The sequence below is a fragment of the Toxorhynchites rutilus genome, chromosome 3, assembly GCF_029784135.1.
Source record: "Toxorhynchites rutilus septentrionalis strain SRP chromosome 3, ASM2978413v1, whole genome shotgun sequence".
Taxonomy (NCBI): domain Eukaryota; kingdom Metazoa; phylum Arthropoda; class Insecta; order Diptera; family Culicidae; genus Toxorhynchites; species Toxorhynchites rutilus.
This window is the reverse complement of record NC_073746.1, coordinates 324,595,979-324,623,531: the sequence shown is the minus strand read 5'-3', so window position 1 is coordinate 324,623,531 and position 27,553 is coordinate 324,595,979. Positions and strand designations below refer to the sequence as shown.

The window sequence follows — 27,553 nt, the reverse complement described above, 5'->3', positions numbered from 1 at the left end:
ATGGGTTAGAACAGCAGCCACCGAAGACGCGTTCTAAGAAACGATTTTCGTTTACAAATTAAATCTTTGAGCACGCCGATAGATGCCTCGATCGAGTGCTTTCAGTTGAAACCTATCCAAAAGTAAGCTGATGGGGAAAGTTTTCGAGATCCGGCGAGTTTTGATGAAATTAAAGATGTTTATTAAGAAAAACTTTCGGTAAACTTTCGTTTACATGATTGCTATAGATTCACTCCATTTCAACAAGAATCTTCCATCTACAGTGACTCAAACTTGTAATCGTACTCCACCATGCATCTCTTTTTCTTTCTTTTGAAACTCGAAAACAAGCTTTCAGAACATTCTATTCAGATAAAGTCATAGTGTCATATGAGAGTTAAAAGGTTTGTTATCTGTTTTCAGAATAATGGTTTTTATATCTCTAAAAAGGTGAATGTATGCGCTAATGTATAAAAATTGGCTCAAACTCATATTCGTATGCTGGTTTTAATCTCAACTCCATTTCGAAGGCGTTGACCAATTTCAGAATTCCATCATTAGTATGTTATCTCTTGTTCATTTCCACTATCTTTAACTGTCTTTAACCATCTTTTACGAGTTTTTGGTGTATTCGGAAGGAATATTCATCCATTTTCTCATCAAGTGGGTGGGTGGATTATTCTTATAAATTTGATGGTTTCTAAATTTTCTACACAGCTGACTTCCATAGTTTTTGAATGGGATTGATTTCGGGAAATTGTGGGGGAATATCAATAACTTTTGAGCATTTGTAATCTAACCATGTGCAAACTTTATATGCCTTGTGGTTTGGGTCATTGTCTTGGCAAAACTTGAATCCTTGATTCCATTGTTGACACCTTGCTTCATATTTTCCTTCAGGATGGTCAAGTAAACATTCTGATTCAATACACCATCGATGAAAACCAAATTGTCCATACATGTACCCTCATACTATCCCTTCACTACCACCATGTTTACATCCAGGTAAAAAACTATGGAAGTTATCTGTGTGAGAAATTTAGAAACCATCAAATTTATAAAAAAAAAAGATTTTAAAAATCACTTGATAAAAAAAATGATAAATATTCCTTCCGAATACACCAAAAAACTCGTAGATAACGGCTAAAGATAGTTGTAATGAACGAGAGATAACATACTAATGATGGAATTCGGAAATTGATCAACGACTTCAAAGTCGAGTTAAAATTTCAAATAGCGTACGAATATGAGTTTGAGTCAATCTTCATACATTCGCCATTTTTAGAGAAATAAACAGCATTATTCTGAAAATAGATAGCAAACTTTTTAATTATCATATGATACTATGACTTTATCTAAATAGAGTGTTCTGGAAGCTTGTTTTCGACTACCAAAAGAAGGGAAACGAGATCTGCATGGTGGAGTACGAGTACGAGTTTGTGTCACTGTAGTTGAAAACTATTTTGTGAGTAAAAGATTCACGTGTTTCAGAATCAACTTTTACTGGTTCTGCTGATTCGTCCATGATATCTGGTTGCACATGGCATCTGTTAAAAAAGAAAGAGGGAATAATCAATTTTTTTTCAAAACAAAATTTCTTTCCCTTCGGTGGAGTATCCGTCTTACCTGACTTGATAAGTATTTTTGTTTTCATCAATATTTCTAGAGTAAAAATGAGAAAACTTCACCGTTGATTCGATAAAGTGATGATGGTGATGGTGAAACACTCATGTACCACTCATGAGAACCTTATTTGCTGCAGACGAAAATTTACATCAAGCTGCTCTTTGTAGATTCCTTTTATGTTTTTATTTACAGTTTCAACAGAAAGCCAGCTAGGTGTATACAGCAGAAGTCAAAGGTATTGATACACTGTATTGCAGGTTTGTACATCATTAAAATTTAAAATAAAAATGTAATTTATCAATCATACATAGGTGTCCGTCTTTCCCGACTTTCCCCTATTAGTCATAGCGAGATGAGAGAAGGGTAATGAGCGATTCACATAGAACGTTACGGAAAAGAACGTATACGTTCCGTCAACGTCTCCACCAATTCACACATGCAGTCAATGCTTGCACCAGCACCGTCACGTCAAAACGAATGATCTATTCAATGTTATTCCTGGTGTCGCCATCTACAACAATTTTGAATTGCAACGCCCTCTTGCAAATCAGTATGCCTAGAATCAGTCCTAAATTTAGAAAAATTCAGTGAAAATCATTGAACTATATTATTTAAATGCCTAAAACCTGTAGTCCCGACCCTTTTTTAACAATAATAATATATATTTAGACTGTTTTTCTCAGCTAGTCGTGAATTGATTTTGACTGAGAAATTTGAAACTATGTTGGCATAAAAAATGCAGCTAAAATCAAAACAAAAGCCGAGACACAAAGCCCAGACAAAAACCCAACGAGCCGTCCGTCTCCGTCAATTATTCTTTTCTACAAATCCTGCCGGTCGTTTTCGTTGAACGTATGCTGACGGGTCGTTACGTTGTCGGTGTATGTGAATGTTTTCATATGAATTGCATGGTAGAGTAACTGACGTAACGGAACGTGAACGTGACGTGGATGTTGTATGTGAATCGCACTTAATGATGAAAAAATCAATACATTAGATAAGATTTTACTCTTTCTTGCACTGTGATAACAAATGACCGATAAACATGATCTTATACATTTTCCCTTAATGACTCAGGCTTCTTTCTTTAATTGATGGGTATTTCTTGCCGTCTTTTATAGTTTTTTTATAACGCATTTTTGCATGATGACTCCTGAAAAAAAAAATATGTTTCACTCGTAACATTTTTGTGTCTAAACTCTCTTGTTCGACATGTTTCTAAATAGAAAAAAAAATTTTGGAGGTCTGATAGATTTTTTGTGAGAATTTTTTTGTTTTTTTCACCTTTTTTTCGGATTTAATTCAAAAACTATAAGATCTATAAAAAATGTAGAAAATTCTCGCGTAACTTTTGAAAAGGTCCAATGTAACATTTTCGTCAACTCGAGAAAAACAAAGTTGAAGACCCATACATTATCCCGCGAATTGTCTTAAAACGTTTCGATCTTTATCGCTACTTTCACCACTAGCAGTCAAGAATAACTCTAAAAAACCAATCGTAACTGTTGTTCCGTGATTTGAGATTAAAGTTGAAGACTAGGAGCGAAAAATGTTACATTGGACCTTTTGACTGCCCGCATTTGCACATTGGACATATTACGTTGCACGATAAGAATTTGAAACTAATTACTAAACAACAATCCAAATAACAGCATTTCATTCTAAAGGCAGATTATTATTGTTATCACTCGTCGAATTGCACTAAAATCGGTAACAACACATGTAAGAAACAAAAACTCAAAACGACCGAAGTACGACTTCGTATTGTTTTGACTGCTTTGTTACTTCGGACGTTTCGGGCGTCGGAGAAAAGAGGCGTCCGAAGTAACAGTCGGGCGCATAAAATCCGAATCGGTACATTGGATATTTTTTGTATCGCCGATAAAAAGATGAAGAAGATAGATACGTGAACGATTGTTTTTGTAATACATTCAATGATTGAAAACTAATAGCGTGCATCCATTACCTCGATTTGTTTACATTTGTTACATAGGACCTTTTCAAAAGTTACGCGAGAATTGTTTAGGTTTTCATTTAAAAATATCAAACAAATTTAAAAAGAAAATTTCATTAAAAAATTATATTTTGAAAATTGAAATTAATTTTTCTCGAAAACATGTGTTTTTAAAATTCTGAAAAAATAGATAACAATTTCCAACAAGTCACCCATATATCGAAAGGTGGGCACTTTTACATGGAAAAAAACTTTCGAACAACAACTTTTTCATGGTTTTCTTTGATGAAAAATTACTATTAATGTTTAATTCGTAACATTTTTATGTATAAATTACCGCGATTTACATGCTCTACTATTTTTTTTCTATTTAGAAACATGTCAAACGCGAGAATTTACACACAAAAATTCTGCGAAACATTATTTTTTTAGAAGTCTTCATATAAAAATGCCTTATTTTCGAAAAACTATAAAAGATAGAAAGTTGACGTCTTCGACAAAAGTTCATATTTTAATTAAATCTAAAACTTTGTCGAATACACTATATCACCAACTTGATTTTAAATAAAATTAGGATAAGTAATTTTTTCAAAGAAAACAAGTTGTTGTTAGAAACTTTTTCCATGTAAAAGTGCCCATCTTCTGATGTATGGACGACTTTTTGGAAATTTTAAGGGCTTTATTATAAATAGATTTTTTCTCAAAAATACGTTTTTAAGAAAAATAAATTTTAATTTTTTTAAATAATTTTTTAGCGAATTTTTTATTAAATTTTGGTATTTTTTTATAAAAATTCAAACTATTCCATATATTTCATACTTGAACCAGAATTTATCATAGTTTTCAAGTTATAATTTAAAAAAAAAAGATTTTTTCAAAAAGTAGTTCAATTCTTTTTTTGAATATTTCAAATGTGCAAAGTTGTTTAAAAGACCCATTTGTTTACACCCACAACGTTTCACAGCTATCTGAGAAGGTGCTGCCAACGGCCAGTCGAGTTGGCATGAAATTCGTCTATTAAAGTTAACTTTATTTCAAAAAAATCGTTTTCTGATTTGGCACCCTTACTAAAAGACGTAGTCCTACTTGAAAAAAACAACAGAAGGAAACCACACCAAAAACTCTGGGTTCGTCCTAAAATTAAGTCGAATCAAGATATTCGAAAAAGTATGATTATTACAAAATTACTGAACATGAAAAATGAAAACAGAAAGACAGTTTAACGCGTTGAGTGCCACGGTTTTACAGCGACTTTATGGAAATTTTTAAACGTATTAGGGCCATCGTTTCTTATCATAGTTGGAGGTATTTTTGTTCGAAAAGGAATGCTTATAAGCTTACATGCTTATATTAGTTACCTTTATTACCATATGTTATACTGTCAGTCATCGGTGACTGACGCAGCCTGAACAAAAACTCGGTGTCAGTCACCGGTGACTGAAGTGGCAGTCAACGTGTTAATAAAACAAAGAATATTTATACTATCCATTGTATCATTATTTGTTCATCTATCTTTTAACAATAAAACAAAAATCGAACGGAAAAAAATATTCAGAATCTGACGAAGTGAGAGGTTTAAAAAAAGTTGTGCCATGGCGTACACGATTCCTGCTCTTCTGGTTATTTGAAACAAAAAAGTCGAACAGATTCTGAATCAGTATGCCGCTATCGCATGGACACCTCTGACAAGTCAAAAAAATGGCAACCGTTTGAAGAAAAAAAAGCTGTTTAAAACTTTTTTTCAAGTTTTCCGATTTTGTTTAATAGTAAGGTTAAGAATTTATGATTTTTTATAAATTCATGCGATGGAGAGATGCTCACAGATAGTATTCATATAAATTCGACATAAATCGGTTCAGCAGAACTTGACTGGCGTACACGATGCCAGTTTCGAGAAAAACGCATTTGAAGGTAATTGTTATGGCCGCATCAGGTTAGAAACCGCATCACTAAAATGGCTATAGCTCGGTAAATAATAGGATTTTCATAGGTTTCAAATTTCTAAACTAGACATCAACCCCTCAACACAAATAGGAAACCCGCAAAAAAGTATAAAATAAATGGGTCAAATATGTGGAAATATTAGCACGTTGAGCCCAGCGTTCCTAGGGCTATTTGTTAGAAAATCGTTAATCATCTCCAGCAAACAATTAATCGTACGAATAGCCATAATTGGAAACGATATACAAACGATATCAAAACACATTTGGATGATATATGATGCATATACACCCAAAGTGGAGGCGATATGCGTATATGCTTTATTTTATACGCATATAAAGCCGTATATTACCATATACGATGCTTTTTACACTGATATGCGACAATGCTATACAAAATGAATAGAATATGCGTATATAATACTGCATATAGCGATACTAGGATGATCGTTACACCGATATACGACTGAATCCATCAATGCTATAGAAATTCGTGTCTTTGCGTTTTATACGATTTCGAATACACATGATGCGCCCTTTTATTCATATTTTATACGATTGTATTTTGATACGAATTTATATGCGACCTAGCAAGTGCAAAAGTACGATTTAATGTTTGCTGGGTCGGGACTGACAGCTTCAAAATTGGAAAATATAAAAATATATGGTTTGTTTACGAATGTGTTACAATATGTCACTACTTTCTAGTCGAATTTCCGACTATTCACTTTTGCGAACAATGCGGGACTCAACGTGTTAAAATAAGTCGACTATATTCCTCTACTAATGAAACAAAATATCAAAATTGTTCTTTAAAGTTGATCAAAATTACCTTCCAAAGGGATATTAATTTAACAGTATTCAGCTTTTTGGCTGTCATATCGAAACTAACGATTCCCTTCACTTCTGATATAAAAATATTCGCACAAATAGTTTCAGCTTTGAGGTATTCCAGACGCATAACATTTGAGTCTCATTCGAATAGGGAACTGAAGTACAGCGCTCATAACTGTTATTTAATGGAAAATTACATAGAAAGTGAATGATCACCATGTTATGTATAACTTACATTCCGTCAACAGATTCATATTTGCTACTGAAACTAATTGTTAAATCATTACATTCAGAATGATGATGCATATCATCTCATCTATATTACAACAGTAACGTTTCACAGCCACAACAAACTTAATCACTAACTCTCAGACTAAGCGGGCAGCACATCAAAGAAAAGCGAATGTTCAACGCAATAACAATTACTGTCATTCATCGTAAACCAACTGAAATTACTTTAACTGTATGTCATAATAACATGACATACATTTTTATTATATTATATTTTATCATTACATCTTCACACGCAATAACAACTAGTCATCAAATCTTCTTAATGGGATTGTTCATATTCCGACCCTGACAATGGATCATGACTTTAATTGCTCCATCCAGCCCGTAGCGTGCCGTTTTGAATGCTTCGACCGATTCTCTAAGATCGAAATGATGTGTGATCAACTTTGTGACGTCGATGGTTCCATTAGCCACCATGGCTAGTGCTGCCGGATAGGCGTTGGCATACCGAAAGGCAGATCGAATTTCTACCTCACGAACCAGCGCTATCGTTATCGGGAGATTCATGTTTGTAGGTCCGATACCTACCAAGGTGAGCACGCCTCCAAGCTCCGTCGCCAATATACCCAGACGAACACATGATTCCGCTCCGGTGCATTCGATCGAGATATCCGGGGCTGCTCCCAGCAATTGATGAATCTTTTTCACAGTGTCCTCTTCTTTATCGCCTTTCTTGACTAACAGCGTGCAATCTGCCCCAACCGATTTAGCTAGTTCCAGCTTACTCGCAACTAAATCTAGGACACAAACTTTACCGGCCCCCATTGCTTTCGCCACCATAACCGTAACCATTCCGATTGCCCCTGCACCAAAAACCAGCACATTTGATCCTAATCCGACTCCCGCGATACGGCAGCTGTGGACTCCCACAGCCAACGGTTCTAGTAACGCTCCTTCCTCCATCGTGACATGTGGAGGTAGCTTGAAGCAGCAATCTTCGGGGTGAGTGTAGTAGTTTTGGAGTGTTCCGTGTACCGGAGGACTCGCACTATAAATTCCGTCCGGACATAGGTTATATCGACCAGCTTTACAAAGTTTGCACACCTTACATCCGATCGCGGGCTCCAACGCTACTCGATCGCCCACCTTTAGATGTTTGACGCTCCTTCCAACCCCTATGACAACTCCCGACGATTCGTGTCCGATGACCATCGGCTGGTGCAGTTTATACTGCCCAAAACCACCGTGAGTTAGAACATGAACGTCCGATCCACAAATTCCGACGCAATCCATCTGCAGCAGAACTTCATTTTCGCGCGGAGACGGTATCGGGACTTGTTCCTGCGGGAGAACCCAAAACATCATTTGATCACGTACAATATGTGTCTCACAGGATATCCTACCACCCGCAAATCTTCAACACCATGTATCACGGCCCCAACGTTTGTTTTTCTCGCCATTGATTAGTAGTTCAAGAACTTTTCCTCACTGCGATCACTGCTCGACTGCTAGTGAATGATGACTTTCAAACGTTGATATGGGTTAAATAAACCACTCGCAATCGCCTCGAATAACGCATGCAGCTGTGTATGCGACTATACAGTTGATGTGCAATCGATAGATCTGCTCAGCTGAATTCAATATACTCTAATGACACATAGGCATGCTATTCAGATACTTATCGAATTATCTGATTATTTTGCTAAATTTCACGACTGAGTGAACGTGTGCCATAATGGCGCCATAAAACCTAAGTAAATAATGGACTTTATGTTTACAAGAATATTCGATAGTATTCGGTAATTATTATGGTGCGACACGGTCAATAAATTATTATAGCGAAAATACATTCTATGAAATTGGAATTTGCTGCATGCTCATCCCAAACAGATAAGGTGTTAATATAACGAATACGGGGTCAGATCGTAATCAGACTCAATAACATAACAACTATATAAGCACAGGACATTCACCATGGCTAGCCTTTAGTAGGATGGCATCGAAGCTAAACCTGGTCGCCTGTTAGCCTGCACTTGTGGATCTTCCGAGAAGGATAGAAGGTTTATTCCACGCTAACTGTCAATTAACACCTCTTAGTCTTTTGTGGATCTCAAAGCTTGATCAAGAAGTACCTCATTCGGAGTTCTATCACAAGTCTGGGATTGCACGACTGAAGGGGCCTTTCGGAATGTGCAGAATGAACAACACCTTTCTAGGCAAAACTAGAACTAGAACTTACTTTATTAACCGAATTTACAGTTTATATATACAATTCTAAGTCTAAATCTAAAGCTGTTATCGAGAATGAGATAAGAAAACGTTCTGTGGTTGCGAGATAGTCCACAAGAAGAAAAGAGGGGTTTGCGATAGCATTCCATCCGTCTTTCGTCCAACAGATATGACCGAGCGACAATACGACAACGAACGATAACGCTGTGGTTCGCCCGCGTAAACATATTATGCATGAAAGCGTTATCGCTTACATTGCGACGCATGCATGCATCATGCATGTTCAAATGCATTCGTGCCGTTATCGTTATTTGTTCCGGCATTCTACTCATTCGAGATTGTTTACTTCGTGAACATTCTTATCTCAATCTTACACCGCCGTAGTTTACGGTCCGAATGATTTACGTTTGGAAGAACGTCCAATCCCTGAGCCGGCGTTCAACGAGGTGCTTCTCGAGGTTGATTGCTGCGGAATCTGCGGTACCGATATTCATTTCCTCAAAGAGGGCGGCTTCGGTGCCCAAATACTTAACAAGCCGATCGTGCTGGGTCATGAATCGTCCGGAGTGGTTCGAAAAGTGGGTAGGCACGTGACTCATTTGAAAATAGGTGATCGGTCGGCAATCGAGCCAGCGGCTGGTTGCAGAAGTTGTGATCTCTGCAAAAATGGAAAGTACAATGTTTGTTTGGATGGGAAGCATTGCACCACACAGAAACATGACGGAAACTGCTCCAACTACTATGCACAGTACGCGGACTGCTGCTTCAAATTGCCAGACCATCTGACCATGGAAGAAGGTGCCATGCTGGAACCACTGTCAGTAGAAATCTATGCTTGTCGTTGGGCTGATATTCGACTAGGAAATAAGGTTATTATATTCGGAGCCGGTCCGATCGGGTTGATGTGTCTGATAGCGGCCAAGGCGATGGGTTCACCAGAACGGTTGTGTTGGATCTTTGTCGTGTAAAGCATCGATTGAACCTAACTCTGAAATTCGGAGCCGGTGGAGTAATTGCGATCCAATCGGACGATAAAGAGGATAATCTTATACGTAGAATTCACGAAATTTTGGGTGGGCCAGCGGATCGTGTACTGGAATGTACCGGATCACAACCTGGCATGCGTATCTCCATAAAGGGTACTCGTAATGCAGGAAGAATTTGTCTTGTTGGGCTAGGCAATGACGACGTTGAATTGCCCATGGTAGATGCCGTTTCGAGAGAGATTGAGATCACAACGGCAATGAGGTTTAAACATGAGTAAGTATCAAGTATCCATGGAATCAACCATTCCGGCTCATACCAATCTCCATTACAGCTTCCCAGCGGCACTCGAGATCGTTTCGAGTGGCTATGTTGACATTAAGCCTCTGGCATCACATCATTTCGATCTCGAGGATGTTCACGAAGCATTCCGTGTCGCGTGTCAGGGAGAGGGAAACAAAGTGTTGATACATATCGTTCCAAGAGATACTAACAATAAGAATAAAGGGTGTGTCACATCAAATTGCATCACGGAAAAAACGCTGTAGAAATTCGCCCAGTAGATCCTTTTGAAAATTTTAGACAGTAAAATAAAAACTATTAAATAACTTTTGGGATTTTCTTTTTATTCATACTTCGAGCCCAAGCCCGTATGCTCGCACCTTCCTCTTTACCCCGTCCATAAGGTTCTGTACAACGTCAGGTTGTAGTTTTTTTTTTAACAGAAATCCATTTTCTCTTGAAGTCCGCCTCCGATTTGACAACTTTCGGGTTCTTCCGGAGGGCCTGCTTCATAATCGCCCAATATTTCTCTATTGGGCGAAGCTTCGGACCGTCCATCCCGGACCGAACTTCTCGGATCACGTCTAAACTGCTTAACTACGCGCTTGTGATCTTTTTCACTGACGGAGCATCCATTTTTGCCGTTCTTCACCTTCCGGTCGATGGTTAGGTTCTCGAAGTATCGTTTTAGTACTCTGCTGACCGTGGATTGGACGATTCCCAGCATCTTACCGATGTCCCGATGTGACAACTCCGGATTCTCGAAATGAGTGCACAGGATTAATTCACGACGCTCTTTTTCGTTCGACGACATGTTTCCAAATTTACGAAAAATTGACAGTGAAGCATGGCGAACGTGATCTATACACTCTTATCTGATTATAAGCGAAAGCTGAAGATATAATTCCTAAAAATTAAATTTCTACAGCGTTTTTTCCGTGATGCAATTTAATGTGACACACCCTTTAAATTTGTTAACTGATAAAGCTCGTATAATAATGTATGTTGTTATGCCTAGTCTATGGTTTTTGACGTAGGACTACGTCTTTCATTTCTATACCGGGGTGTAAAATCAAAGTTTCGAAAACGAAAGCGTTACGCCGGAGACCGAGATTTTGAGCGTTAACAGCTCCTAAACAACTGAACGAAATGGTATGATAAACAATTCATTCGAAAGATAAAATGTCTACGCGTTATATACTTGTTACTTTTTGATCCAAAAACTTGTTTCAATAGTCTTAAAATTGCTTTCAAAACAGGCTATTGAAATCACCAATCGGTATATAAGCGAGCGGCGCTCGGAAATCCACTCAGTTCTAATTGAACAGCGATTGGAGCATGTTGTCGCTGTTGCGGTGAAGCTCTTTATTTATCATGAAAGCGCGGATGAACGGTGTCACCAAGAGCCTGTTTGTGCACCCTAGGCCAGAAGGGAATCTATCAGGAGGAGAGTGATGCCACAAACGGTTCCCTGGGAAGACATCGCTACACACACATACACGCGCGGCTATTAACAGGTGGTTATCGAGTTGGCATTAACCACTGGTGGGCTTCCAGTATCGAGGAAAATGTGGAAATAACTAATCGTTACTGAAAATAATCTGCCAGTTCCTCTGGGAATTTTCAAAATATATTCATGTGAAAGAGTTTAATTGAATGTTTTCTATCCATGTACCACTGTGACCAAATATGTTTCAATCAAGTGCTATTAACAGGTGGTTATCGAGTTGGCATTAACCACTGGTGGGCTTCCAGTATCGAGGAAAATGTGGAAATATCTAATCGTTACTGAAAATAATCTGCCAGTTCCTTTGGGAATTTTCAAAATATATTCACGTGAAAGAGTTTAATTGAATGTTTTCTATCCATGTAACACTGTGACCAAATATGTTTCAATCAAGTGCTATTAACAGGTGGTTATCGAGTTGGCATTAACCACTGGTGGGCTTCCAGTATCGAGGAAAATGTGGAAATAACTAATCGTTACTGAAAATAATCTGCCAGTTCCTCTGGGAAATTTCAAAATATATTCATGTGAAAAAGTTTAATTGAATGTTTTCTATCCATGTAACACTGTGACCAAATATGTTTCAATCAAGTGCTATTAACAGGTGGTTATCGAGTTGGCATTAACCACTGGTGGGCTTCCAGTATCGAGGAAAATGTGGAAATATCTAATCGTTACTGAAAATAATCTGCCAGTTCCTTTGGGAATTTTCAAAATATATTCACGTGAAAGAGTTTAATTGAATGTTTTCTATCCATGTAACACTGTGACCAAATATGTTTCAATCAAGTGCTATTAACAGGTGGTTATCGAGTTGGCATTAACCACTGGTGGGCTTCCAGTATCGAGGAAAATGTGGAAATAACTAATCGTTACTGAAAATAATCTGCCAGTTCCTCTGGGAATTTTCAAAATATATTCATGTGAAAAAGTTTAATTGAATGTTTTCTATCCATGTAACACTGTGACCAAATATGTTTCAATCAAGTGCTATTAACAGGTGGTTATCGAGTTGGCATTAACCACTGGTGGGCTTCCAGTATCGAGGAAAATGTGGAAATAACTAATCGTTACTGAAAATAATCTGCCAGTTCCTCTGGGAATTTTCAAAATATATTCATGTGAAAAAGTTTAATTGAATGTTTTCTATCCATGTAACACTGTGACCAAATATGTTTCAATCAAGTGCTATTAACAGGTGGTTATCGAGTTGGCATTAACCACTGGTGGGCTTCCAGTATCGAGGAAAATGTGGAAATATCTAATCGTTACTGAAAATAATCTGCCAGTTCCTTTGGGAATTTTCAAAATATATTCACGTGAAAGAGTTTAATTGAATGTTTTCTATCCATGTAACACTGTGACCAAATATGTTTCAATCAAGTGCTATTAACAGGTGGTTATCGAGTTGGCATTAACCACTGGTGGGCTTCCAGTATCGAGGAAAATGTGGAAATATCTAATCGTTACTGAAAATAATCTGCCAGTTCCTCTGGGAATTTTCAAAATATATTCATGTGAAAAAGTTTAATTGAATGTTTTCTATCCATGTAACACTGTGACCAAATATGTTTCAATCAAGTGCTATTAACAGGTGGTTATCGAGTTGGCATTAACCACTGGTGGGCTTCCAGTATCGAGGAAAATGTGGAAATATCTAATCGTTACTGAAAATAATCTGCCAGTTCCTCTGGGAATTTTCAAAATATATTCATGTGAAAGAGTTTAATTGAATGTTTTCTATCCATGTACCACTGTGACCAAATATGTTTCAATCAAGTGCTATTAACAGGTGGTTATCGAGTTGGCATTAACCACTGGTGGGCTTCCAGTATCGAGGAAAATGTGGAAATATCTAATCGTTACTGAAAATAATCTGCCAGTTCCTTTGGGAATTTTCAAAATATATTCACGTGAAAGAGTTTAATTGAATGTTTTCTATCCATGTAACACTGTGACCAAATATGTTTCAATCAAGTGCTATTAACAGGTGGTTATCGAGTTGGCATTAACCACTGGTGGGCTTCCAGTATCGAGGAAAATGTGGAAATAACTAATCGTTACTGAAAATAATCTGCCAGTTCCTTTGGGAATTTTCAAAATATATTCACGTGAAAGAGTTTAATTGAATGTTTTCTATCCATGTACCACTGTGACCAAATATGTTTCAATCAAGTGCTATTAACAGGTGGTTATCGAGTTGGCATTAACCACTGGTGGGCTTCCAGTATCGAGGAAAATGTGGAAATAACTAATCGTTACTGAAAATAATCTGCCAGTTCCTCTGGGAATTTTCAAAATATATTCATGTGAAAGAGTTTAATTGAATGTTTTCTATCCATGTACCACTGTGACCAAATATGTTTCAATCAAGTGCTATTAACAGGTGGTTATCGAGTTGGCATTAACCACTGGTGGGCTTCCAGTATCGAGGAAAATGTGGAAATATCTAATCGTTACTGAAAATAATCTGCCAGTTCCTTTGGGAATTTTCAAAATATATTCACGTGAAAGAGTTTAATTGAATGTTTTCTATCCATGTAACACTGTGACCAAATATGTTTCAATCAAGTGCTATTAACAGGTGGTTATCGAGTTGGCATTAACCACTGGTGGGCTTCCAGTATCGAGGAAAATGTGGAAATATCTAATCGTTACTGAAAATAATCTGCCAGTTCCTTTGGGAATTTTCAAAATATATTCACGTGAAAGAGTTTAATTGAATGTTTTCTATCCATGTAACACTGTGACCAAATATGTTTCAATCAAGTGCTATTAACAGGTGGTTATCGAGTTGGCATTAACCACTGGTGGGCTTCCAGTATCGAGGAAAATGTGGAAATAACTAATCGTTACTGAAAATAATCTGCCAGTTCCTCTGGGAATTTTCAAAATATATTCATGTGAAAAAGTTTAATTGAATGTTTTCTATCCATGTAACACTGTGACCAAATATGTTTCAATCAAGTGCTATTAACAGGTGGTTATCGAGTTGGCATTAACCACTGGTGGGCTTCCAGTATCGAGGAAAATGTGGAAATATCTAATCGTTACTGAAAATAATCTGCCAGTTCCTTTGGGAATTTTCAAAATATATTCACGTGAAAGAGTTTAATTGAATGTTTTCTATCCATGTAACACTGTGACCAAATATGTTTCAATCAAGTGCTATTAACAGGTGGTTATCGAGTTGGCATTAACCACTGGTGGGCTTCCAGTATCGAGGAAAATGTGGAAATAACTAATCGTTACTGAAAATAATCTGCCAGTTCCTCTGGGAATTTTCAAAATATATTCATGTGAAAAAGTTTAATTGAATGTTTTCTATCCATGTAACACTGTGACCAAATATGTTTCAATCAAGTGCTATTAACAGGTGGTTATCGAGTTGGCATTAACCACTGGTGGGCTTCCAGTATCGAGGAAAATGTGGAAATATCTAATCGTTACTGAAAATAATCTGCCAGTTCCTTTGGGAATTTTCAAAATATATTCACGTGAAAGAGTTTAATTGAATGTTTTCTATCCATGTAACACTGTGACCAAATGTGTTTCAATCAAGTGCTATTAACAGGTGGTTATCGAGTTGGCATTAACCACTGGTGGGCTTCCAGTATCGAGGAAAATGTGGAAATAACTAATCGTTACTGAAAATAATCTGCCAGTTCCTCTGGGAATTTTCAAAATATATTCATGTGAAAAAGTTTAATTGAATGTTTTCTATCCATGTAACACTGTGACCAAATATGTTTCAATCAAGTGCTATTAACAGGTGGTTATCGAGTTGGCATTAACCACTGGTGGGCTTCCAGTATCGAGGAAAATGTGGAAATATCTAATCGTTACTGAAAATAATCTGCCAGTTCCTTTGGGAATTTTCAAAATATATTCACGTGAAAGAGTTTAATTGAATGTTTTCTATCCATGTAACACTGTGACCAAATATGTTTCAATCAAGTGCTATTAACAGGTGGTTATCGAGTTGGCATTAACCACTGGTGGGCTTCCAGTATCGAGGAAAATGTGGAAATAACTAATCGTTACTGAAAATAATCTGCCAGTTCCTCTGGGAATTTTCAAAATATATTCATGTGAAAAAGTTTAATTGAATGTTTTCTATCCATGTAACACTGTGACCAAATATGTTTCAATCAAGTGCTATTAACAGGTGGTTATCGAGTTGGCATTAACCACTGGTGGGCTTCCAGTATCGAGGAAAATGTGGAAATAACTAATCGTTACTGAAAATAATCTGCCAGTTCCTCTGGGAATTTTCAAAATATATTCATGTGAAAAAGTTTAATTGAATGTTTTCTATCCATGTAACACTGTGACCAAATATGTTTCAATCAAGTGCTATTAACAGGTGGTTATCGAGTTGGCATTAACCACTGGTGGGCTTCCAGTATCGAGGAAAATGTGGAAATATCTAATCGTTACTGAAAATAATCTGCCAGTTCCTTTGGGAATTTTCAAAATATATTCACGTGAAAGAGTTTAATTGAATGTTTTCTATCCATGTAACACTGTGACCAAATATGTTTCAATCAAGTGCTATTAACAGGTGGTTATCGAGTTGGCATTAACCACTGGTGGGCTTCCAGTATCGAGGAAAATGTGGAAATATCTAATCGTTACTGAAAATAATCTGCCAGTTCCTCTGGGAATTTTCAAAATATATTCATGTGAAAAAGTTTAATTGAATGTTTTCTATCCATGTAACACTGTGACCAAATATGTTTCAATCAAGTGCTATTAACAGGTGGTTATCGAGTTGGCATTAACCACTGGTGGGCTTCCAGTATCGAGGAAAATGTGGAAATATCTAATCGTTACTGAAAATAATCTGCCAGTTCCTCTGGGAATTTTCAAAATATATTCATGTGAAAGAGTTTAATTGAATGTTTTCTATCCATGTACCACTGTGACCAAATATGTTTCAATCAAGTGCTATTAACAGGTGGTTATCGAGTTGGCATTAACCACTGGTGGGCTTCCAGTATCGAGGAAAATGTGGAAATATCTAATCGTTACTGAAAATAATCTGCCAGTTCCTTTGGGAATTTTCAAAATATATTCACGTGAAAGAGTTTAATTGAATGTTTTCTATCCATGTAACACTGTGACCAAATATGTTTCAATCAAGTGCTATTAACAGGTGGTTATCGAGTTGGCATTAACCACTGGTGGGCTTCCAGTATCGAGGAAAATGTGGAAATAACTAATCGTTACTGAAAATAATCTGCCAGTTCCTTTGGGAATTTTCAAAATATATTCACGTGAAAGAGTTTAATTGAATGTTTTCTATCCATGTACCACTGTGACCAAATATGTTTCAATCAAGTGCTATTAACAGGTGGTTATCGAGTTGGCATTAACCACTGGTGGGCTTCCAGTATCGAGGAAAATGTGGAAATAACTAATCGTTACTGAAAATAATCTGCCAGTTCCTCTGGGAATTTTCAAAATATATTCATGTGAAAGAGTTTAATTGAATGTTTTCTATCCATGTACCACTGTGACCAAATATGTTTCAATCAAGTGCTATTAACAGGTGGTTATCGAGTTGGCATTAACCACTGGTGGGCTTCCAGTATCGAGGAAAATGTGGAAATATCTAATCGTTACTGAAAATAATCTGCCAGTTCCTTTGGGAATTTTCAAAATATATTCACGTGAAAGAGTTTAATTGAATGTTTTCTATCCATGTAACACTGTGACCAAATATGTTTCAATCAAGTGCTATTAACAGGTGGTTATCGAGTTGGCATTAACCACTGGTGGGCTTCCAGTATCGAGGAAAATGTGGAAATATCTAATCGTTACTGAAAATAATCTGCCAGTTCCTTTGGGAATTTTCAAAATATATTCACGTGAAAGAGTTTAATTGAATGTTTTCTATCCATGTAACACTGTGACCAAATATGTTTCAATCAAGTGCTATTAACAGGTGGTTATCGAGTTGGCATTAACCACTGGTGGGCTTCCAGTATCGAGGAAAATGTGGAAATAACTAATCGTTACTGAAAATAATCTGCCAGTTCCTCTGGGAATTTTCAAAATATATTCATGTGAAAAAGTTTAATTGAATGTTTTCTATCCATGTAACACTGTGACCAAATATGTTTCAATCAAGTGCTATTAACAGGTGGTTATCGAGTTGGCATTAACCACTGGTGGGCTTCCAGTATCGAGGAAAATGTGGAAATATCTAATCGTTACTGAAAATAATCTGCCAGTTCCTTTGGGAATTTTCAAAATATATTCACGTGAAAGAGTTTAATTGAATGTTTTCTATCCATGTAACACTGTGACCAAATATGTTTCAATCAAGTGCTATTAACAGGTGGTTATCGAGTTGGCATTAACCACTGGTGGGCTTCCAGTATCGAGGAAAATGTGGAAATAACTAATCGTTACTGAAAATAATCTGCCAGTTCCTCTGGGAATTTTCAAAATATATTCATGTGAAAAAGTTTAATTGAATGTTTTCTATCCATGTAACACTGTGACCAAATATGTTTCAATCAAGTGCTATTAACAGGTGGTTATCGAGTTGGCATTAACCACTGGTGGGCTTCCAGTATCGAGGAAAATGTGGAAATATCTAATCGTTACTGAAAATAATCTGCCAGTTCCTTTGGGAATTTTCAAAATATATTCACGTGAAAGAGTTTAATTGAATGTTTTCTATCCATGTAACACTGTGACCAAATGTGTTTCAATCAAGTGCTATTAACAGGTGGTTATCGAGTTGGCATTAACCACTGGTGGGCTTCCAGTATCGAGGAAAATGTGGAAATAACTAATCGTTACTGAAAATAATCTGCCAGTTCCTCTGGGAATTTTCAAAATATATTCATGTGAAAAAGTTTAATTGAATGTTTTCTATCCATGTAACACTGTGACCAAATATGTTTCAATCAAGTGCTATTAACAGGTGGTTATCGAGTTGGCATTAACCACTGGTGGGCTTCCAGTATCGAGGAAAATGTGGAAATATCTAATCGTTACTGAAAATAATCTGCCAGTTCCTTTGGGAATTTTCAAAATATATTCACGTGAAAGAGTTTAATTGAATGTTTTCTATCCATGTAACACTGTGACCAAATATGTTTCAATCAAGTGCTATTAACAGGTGGTTATCGAGTTGGCATTAACCACTGGTGGGCTTCCAGTATCGAGGAAAATGTGGAAATAACTAATCGTTACTGAAAATAATCTGCCAGTTCCTCTGGGAATTTTCAAAATATATTCATGTGAAAAAGTTTAATTGAATGTTTTCTATCCATGTAACACTGTGACCAAATATGTTTCAATCAAGTGCTATTAACAGGTGGTTATCGAGTTGGCATTAACCACTGGTGGGCTTCCAGTATCGAGGAAAATGTGGAAATATCTAATCGTTACTGAAAATAATCTGCCAGTTCCTTTGGGAATTTTCAAAATATATTCACGTGAAAGAGTTTAATTGAATGTTTTCTATCCATGTAACACTGTGACCAAATATGTTTCAATCAAGTGCTATTAACAGGTGGTTATCGAGTTGGCATTAACCACTGGTGGGCTTCCAGTATCGAGGAAAATGTGGAAATAACTAATCGTTACTGAAAATAATCTGCCAGTTCCTCTGGGAATTTTCAAAATATATTCATGTGAGAAAGTTTAATTGAATGTTTTCTATCCATGTAACACTGTGACCAAATATGTTTCAATCAAGTGCTATTAACAGGTGGTTATCGAGTTGGCATTAACCACTGGTGGGCTTCCAGTATCGAGGAAAATGTGGAAATATCTAATCGTTACTGAAAATAATCTGCCAGTTCCTTTGGGAATTTTCAAAATATATTCACGTGAAAGAGTTTAATTGAATGTTTTCTATCCATGTAACACTGTGACCAAATATGTTTCAATCAAGTGCTATTAACAGGTGGTTATCGAGTTGGCATTAACCACTGGTGGGCTTCCAGTATCGAGGAAAATGTGGAAATAACTAATCGTTACTGAAAATAATCTGCCAGTTCCTCTGGGAATTTTCAAAATATATTCATGTGAAAAAGTTTAATTGAATGTTTTCTATCCATGTAACACTGTGACCAAATATGTTTCAATCAAGTGCTATTAACAGGTGGTTATCGAGTTGGCATTAACCACTGGTGGGCTTCCAGTATCGAGGAAAATGTGGAAATAACTAATCGTTACTGAAAATAATCTGCCAGTTCCTCTGGGAATTTTCAAAATATATTCATGTGAAAGAGTTTAATTGAATGTTTTCTATCCATGTACCACTGTGACCAAATATGTTTCAATCAAGTGCTATTAACAGGTGGTTATCGAGTTGGCATTAACCACTGGTGGGCTTCCAGTATCGAGGAAAATGTGGAAATAACTAATCGTTACTGAAAATAATCTGCCAGTTCCTCTGGGAATTTTCAAAATATATTCATGTGAAAGAGTTTAATTGAATGTTTTCTATCCATGTACCACTGTGACCAAATATGTTTCAATCAAGTGCTATTAACAGGTGGTTATCGAGTTGGCATTAACCACTGGTGGGCTTCCAGTATCGAGGAAAATGTGGAAATATCTAATCGTTACTGAAAATAATCTGCCAGTTCCTTTGGGAATTTTCAAAATATATTCACGTGAAAGAGTTTAATTGAATGTTTTCTATCCATGTAACACTGTGACCAAATACATTTGGTTTTGTGGTTTTTCAATCAATCGCAATTAACAGGATAGCTTCAGAAGATTATTCTTCCCCATCAGTAGGATATTTCCGTATCCAATATTGTATGCGCCCGCAATCGATTATTGCTCAGTCGCCGAAAGTTCCGAGCTCAGAGAGTTCATTCCCCTCTAGTTTGCCTTCCAAATTGCCATCGTAAACCACACCTTCTCTCGATTCAATCACACACAAAAAGCATACTTAAGCGATATTCTGGTGGTGAGACACATTCATTTTTCGTGAGGACATCGACAAGACAACATCGTTGCCTAACGTGCTGGAGGAGATGGACGGCGAAGGATCGACACATACACGCGCAGAACTCTTTCCGTTAGGATGCCATTCAGCATCGAGAAAGTTCCGGAAAGATCTAATCATTGCTGGAAAATAATCTGCCAGTTCCTTTGGGAATTTTCAAAATATATTCATGTGAAAGAGTTTAATTGAATGTTTTCTATCCATGTTACACTGTGACCAAATATGTTTCAATCAAGTGCTATTAACAGGTGGTTATCGAGTTGGCATTAACCACTGGTGGGCTTCCAGTATCGAGGAAAATGTGGAAATAACTAATCGTTACTGAAAATAATCTGCCAGTTCCTCTGGGAATTTTCAAAATATATTCATGTGAAAGAGTTTAATTGAATGTTTTCTATCCATGTACCACTGTGACTAAATATGTTTCAATCAAGTGCTATTAACAGGTGGTTATCGAGTTGGCATTAACCACTGGTGGGCTTCCAGTATCGAGGAAAATGTGGAAATAACTAATCGTTACTGAAAATAATCTGCCAGTTCCTCTGGGAATTTTCAAAATATATTCATGTGAAAAAGTTTAATTGAATGTTTTCTATCCATGTAACACTGTGACCAAATATGTTTCAATCAAGTGCTATTAACAGGTGGTTATCGAGTTGGCATTAACCACTGGTGGGCTTCCAGTATCGAGGAAAATGTGGAAATAACTAATCGTTACTGAAAATAATCTGCCAGTTCCTCTGGGAATTTTCAAAATATATTCATGTGAAAAAGTTTAATTGAATGTTTTCTATCCATGTAACACTGTGACCAAATATGTTTCAATCAAGTGCTATTAACAGGTGGTTATCGAGTTGGCATTAACCACTGGTGGGCTTCCAGTATCGAGGAAAATGTGGAAATATCTAATCGTTACTGAAAATAATCTGCCAGTTCCTTTGGGAATTTTCAAAATATATTCACGTGAAAGAGTTTAATTGAATGTTTTCTATCCATGTAACACTGTGACCAAATATGTTTCAATCAAGTGCTATTAACAGGTGGTTATCGAGTTGGCATTAACCACTGGTGGGCTTCCAGTATCGAGGAAAATGTGGAAATAACTAATCGTTACTGAAAATAATCTGCCAGTTCCTCTGGGAATTTTCAAAATATATTCATGTGAAAAAGTTTAATTGAATGTTTTCTATCCATGTAACACTGTGACCAAATATGTTTCAATCAAGTGCTATTAACAGGTGGTTATCGAGTTGGCATTAACCACTGGTGGGCTTCCAGTATCGAGGAAAATGTGGAAATAACTAATCGTTACTGAAAATAATCTGCCAGTTCCTCTGGGAATTTTCAAAATATATTCATGTGAAAAAGTTTAATTGAATGTTTTCTATCCATGTAACACTGTGACCAAATATGTTTCAATCAAGTGCTATTAACAGGTGGTTATCGAGTTGGCATTAACCACTGGTGGGCTTCCAGTATCGAGGAAAATGTGGAAATAACTAATCGTTACTGAAAATAATCTGCCAGTTCCTTTGGGAATTTTCAAAATATATTCATGTGAAAGAGTTTAATTGAATGTTTTCTATCCATGTTACACTGTGACCAAATATGTTTCAATCAAGTGCTATTAACAGGTGGTTATCGAGTTGGCATTAACCACTGGTGGGCTTCCAGTATCGAGGAAAATGTGGAAATAACTAATCGTTACTGAAAATAATCTGCCAGTTCCTCTGGGAATTTTCAAAATATATTCATGTGAAAAAGTTTAATTGAATGTTTTCTATCCATGTAACACTGTGACCAAATATGTTTCAATCAAGTGCTATTAACAGGTGGTTATCGAGTTGGCATTAACCACTGGTGGGCTTCCAGTATCGAGGAAAATGTGGAAATAACTAATCGTTACTGAAAATAATCTGCCAGTTCCTCTGGGAATTTTCAAAATATATTCATGTGAAAAAGTTTAATTGAATGTTTTCTATCCATGTAACACTGTGACCAAATATGTTTCAATCAAGTGCTATTAACAGGTGGTTATCGAGTTGGCATTAACCACTGGTGGGCTTCCAGTATCGAGGAAAATGTGGAAATAACTAATCGTTACTGAAAATAATCTGCCAGTTCCTTTGGGAATTTTCAAAATATATTCACGTGAAAGAGTTTAATTGAATGTTTTCTATCCATGTAACACTGTGACCAAATATGTTTCAATCAAGTGCTATTAACAGGTGGTTATCGAGTTGGCATTAACCACTGGTGGGCTTCCAGTATCGAGGAAAATGTGGAAATAACTAATCGTTACTGAAAATAATCTGCCAGTTCCTCTGGGAATTTTCAAAATATATTCATGTGAAAAAGTTTAATTGAATGTTTTCTATCCATGTAACACTGTGACCAAATATGTTTCAATCAAGTGCTATTAACAGGTGGTTATCGAGTTGGCATTAACCACTGGTGGGCTTCCAGTATCGAGGAAAATGTGGAAATAACTAATCGTTACTGAAAATAATCTGCCAGTTCCTCTGGGAATTTTCAAAATATATTCATGTGAAAAAGTTTAATTGAATGTTTTCTATCCATGTAACACTGTGACCAAATATGTTTCAATCAAGTGCTATTAACAGGTGGTTATCGAGTTGGCATTAACCACTGGTGGGCTTCCAGTATCGAGGAAAATGTGGAAATAACTAATCGTTACTGAAAATAATCTGCCAGTTCCTTTGGGAATTTTCAAAATATATTCATGTGAAAGAGTTTAATTGAATGTTTTCTATCCATGTTACACTGTGACCAAATATGTTTCAATCAAGTGCTATTAACAGGTGGTTATCGAGTTGGCATTAACCACTGGTGGGCTTCCAGTATCGAGGAAAATGTGGAAATAACTAATCGTTACTGAAAATAATCTGCCAGTTCCTCTGGGAATTTTCAAAATATATTCATGTGAAAAAGTTTAATTGAATGTTTTCTATCCATGTAACACTGTGACCAAATATGTTTCAATCAAGTGCTATTAACAGGTGGTTATCGAGTTGGCATTAACCACTGGTGGGCTTCCAGTATCGAGGAAAATGTGGAAATAACTAATCGTTACTGAAAATAATCTGCCAGTTCCTCTGGGAATTTTCAAAATATATTCATGTGAAAAAGTTTAATTGAATGTTTTCTATCCATGTAACACTGTGACCAAATATGTTTCAATCAAGTGCTATTAACAGGTGGTTATCGAGTTGGCATTAACCACTGGTGGGCTTCCAGTATCGAGGAAAATGTGGAAATAACTAATCGTTACTGAAAATAATCTGCCAGTTCCTTTGGGAATTTTCAAAATATATTCACGTGAAAGAGTTTAATTGAATGTTTTCTATCCATGTAACACTGTGACCAAATATGTTTCAATCAAGTGCTATTAACAGGTGGTTATCGAGTTGGCATTAACCACTGGTGGGCTTCCAGTATCGAGGAAAATGTGGAAATAACTAATCGTTACTGAAAATAATCTGCCAGTTCCTTTGGGAATTTTCAAAATATATTCACGTGAAAGAGTTTAATTGAATGTTTTCTATCCATGTAACACTGTGACCAAATATGTTTCAATCAAGTGCTATTAACAGGTGGTTATCGAGTTGGCATTAACCACTGGTGGGCTTCCAGTATCGAGGAAAATGTGGAAATAACTAATCGTTACTGAAAATAATCTGCCAGTTCCTTTGGGAATTTTCAAAATATATTCACGTGAAAGAGTTTAATTGAATGTTTTCTATCCATGTTACACTGTGACCAAATATGTTTCAATCAAGTGCTATTAACAGGTGGTTATCGAGTTGGCATTAACCACTGGTGGGCTTCCAGTATCGAGGAAAATGTGGAAATAACTAATCGTTACTGAAAATAATCTGCCAGTTCCTCTGGGAATTTTCAAAATATATTCATGTGAAAAAGTTTAATTGAATGTTTTCTATCCATGTAACACTGTGACCAAATATGTTTCAATCAAGTGCTATTAACAGGTGGTTATCGAGTTGGCATTAACCACTGGTGGGCTTCCAGTATCGAGGAAAATGTGGAAATAACTAATCGTTACTGAAAATAATCTGCCAGTTCCTTTGGGAATTTTCAAAATATATTCACGTGAAAGAGTTTAATTGAATGTTTTCTATCCATGTTACACTGTGACCAAATATGTTTCAATCAAGTGCTATTAACAGGTGGTTATCGAGTTGGCATTAACCACTGGTGGGCTTCCAGTATCGAGGAAAATGTGGAAATAACTAATCGTTACTGAAAATAATCTGCCAGTTCCTCTGGGAATTTTCAAAATATATTCATGTGAAAAAGTTTAATTGAATGTTTTCTATCCATGTAACACTGTGACCAAATATGTTTCAATCAAGTGCTATTAACAGGTGGTTATCGAGTTGGCATTAACCACTGGTGGGCTTCCAGTATCGAGGAAAATGTGGAAATAACTAATCGTTACTGAAAATAATCTGCCAGTTCCTTTGGGAATTTTCAAAATATATTCACGTGAAAGAGTTTAATTGAATGTTTTCTATCCATGTAACACTGTGACCAAATATGTTTCAATCAAGTGCTATTAACAGGTGGTTATCGAGTTGGCATTAACCACTGGTGGGCTTCCAGTATCGAGGAAAATGTGGAAATAACTAATCGTTACTGAAAATAATCTGCCAGTTCCTCTGGGAATTTTCAAAATATATTCATGTGAAAAAGTTTAATTGAATGTTTTCTATCCATGTAACACTGTGACCAAATATGTTTCAATCAAGTGCTATTAACAGGTGGTTATCGAGTTGGCATTAACCACTGGTGGGCTTCCAGTATCGAGGAAAATGTGGAAATAACTAATCGTTACTGAAAATAATCTGCCAGTTCCTCTGGGAATTTTCAAAATATATTCATGTGAAAAAGTTTAATTGAATGTTTTCTATCCATGTAACACTGTGACCAAATATGTTTCAATCAAGTGCTATTAACAGGTGGTTATCGAGTTGGCATTAACCACTGGTGGGCTTCCAGTATCGAGGAAAATGTGGAAATATCTAATCGTTACTGAAAATAATCTGCCAGTTCCTTTGGGAATTTTCAAAATATATTCACGTGAAAGAGTTTAATTGAATGTTTTCTATCCATGTAACACTGTGACCAAATACATTTGGTTTTGTGGTTTTTCAATCAATCGCAATTAACAGGATAGCTTCAGAAGATTATTCTTCCCCATCAGTAGGATATTTCCGTATCCAATATTGTATGCGCCCGCAATCGATTATTGCTCAGTCGCCGAAAGTTCCGAGCTCAGAGAGTTCATTCCCCTCTAGTTTGCCTTCCAAATTGCCATCGTAAACCACACCTTCTCTCGATTCAATCACACACAAAAAGCATACTTAAGCGATATTCTGGTGGTGAGACACATTCATTTTTCGTGAGGACATCGACAAGACAACATCGTTGCCTAACGTGCTGGAGGAGATGGACGGCGAAGGATCGACACATACACGCGCAGAACTCTTTCCGTTAGGATGCCATTCAGCATCGAGAAAGTTCCGGAAAGATCTAATCATTGCTGGAAAATAATCTGCCAGTTCCTTTGGGAATTTTCAAAATATATTCATGTGAAAGAGTTTAATTGAATGTTTTCTATCCATGTTACACTGTGACCAAATATGTTTCAATCAAGTGCTATTAACAGGTGGTTATCGAGTTGGCATTAACCACTGGTGGGCTTCCAGTATCGAGGAAAATGTGGAAATAACTAATCGTTACTGAAAATAATCTGCCAGTTCCTCTGGGAATTTTCAAAATATATTCATGTGAAAGAGTTTAATTGAATGTTTTCTATCCATGTACCACTGTGACCAAATATGTTTCAATCAAGTGCTATTAACAGGTGGTTATCGAGTTGGCATTAACCACTGGTGGGCTTCCAGTATCGAGGAAAATGTGGAAATAACTAATCGTTACTGAAAATAATCTGCCAGTTCCTTTGGGAATTTTCAAAATATATTCATGTGAAAGAGTTTAATTGAATGTTTTCTATCCATGTAACACTGTGACCAAATATGTTTCAATCAAGTGCTATTAACAGGTGGTTATCGAGTTGGCATTAACCACTGGTGGGCTTCCAGTATCGAGGAAAATGTGGAAATAACTAATCGTTACTGAAAATAATCTGCCAGTTCCTCTGGGAATTTTCAAAATATATTCATGTGAAAAAGTTTAATTGAATGTTTTCTATCCATGTAACACTGTGACCAAATATGTTTCAATCAAGTGCTATTAACAGGTGGTTATCGAGTTGGCATTAACCACTGGTGGGCTTCCAGTATCGAGGAAAATGTGGAAATAACTAATCGTTACTGAAAATAATCTGCCAGTTCCTTTGGGAATTTTCAAAATATATTCATGTGAAAGAGTTTAATTGAATGTTTTCTATCCATGTAACACTGTGACCAAATATGTTTCAATCAAGTGCTATTAACAGGTGGTTATCGAGTTGGCATTAACCACTGGTGGGCTTCCAGTATCGAGGAAAATGTGGAAATATCTAATCGTTACTGAAAATAATCTGCCAGTTCCTTTGGGAATTTTCAAAATATATTCACGTGAAAGAGTTTAATTGAATGTTTTCTATCCATGTAACACTGTGACCAAATATGTTTCAATCAAGTGCTATTAACAGGTGGTTATCGAGTTGGCATTAACCACTGGTGGGCTTCCAGTATCGAGGAAAATGTGGAAATAACTAATCGTTACTGAAAATAATCTGCCAGTTCCTCTGGGAATTTTCAAAATATATTCATGTGAAAAAGTTTAATTGAATGTTTTCTATCCATGTAACACTGTGACCAAATATGTTTCAATCAAGTGCTATTAACAGGTGGTTATCGAGTTGGCATTAACCACTGGTGGGCTTCCAGTATCGAGGAAAATGTGGAAATAACTAATCGTTACTGAAAATAATCTGCCAGTTCCTCTGG

General features: G+C 36.5%; 2 protein-coding genes across 2 annotated transcripts; one reads left to right on the top strand and one right to left on the bottom strand.

Annotated features, from left to right (window-relative positions):
- Positions 1–6,785: 6,785 nt before the first annotated feature.
- On the bottom strand, positions 6,786–8,170 carry LOC129779516 (sorbitol dehydrogenase-like). Its single transcript, XM_055787034.1, has 2 exons — positions 7,971–8,170; positions 6,786–7,908 (listed from the first exon to the last, which is right to left on the bottom strand). The coding sequence occupies exons 1-2, from the start codon at positions 8,025–8,027 to the stop codon at positions 6,877–6,879; spliced, it is 1,089 nt and encodes a 362-aa protein (XP_055643009.1). The 5' UTR covers positions 8,028–8,170; the 3' UTR covers positions 6,786–6,876.
- A 997-nt stretch (positions 8,171–9,167) lies between these two features.
- Positions 9,168–10,392, top strand: LOC129774528 (sorbitol dehydrogenase-like; the record flags this gene model as incomplete). The annotated part of the gene is given in 3 exon segments (XM_055778277.1): positions 9,168–9,726; positions 9,729–10,056; positions 10,115–10,392. Coding segments are annotated over 3 exon segments (1,101 nt in total), but the record flags the coding sequence as incomplete, so codon positions are not given.
- Positions 10,393–27,553: the final 17,161 nt, after the last annotated feature.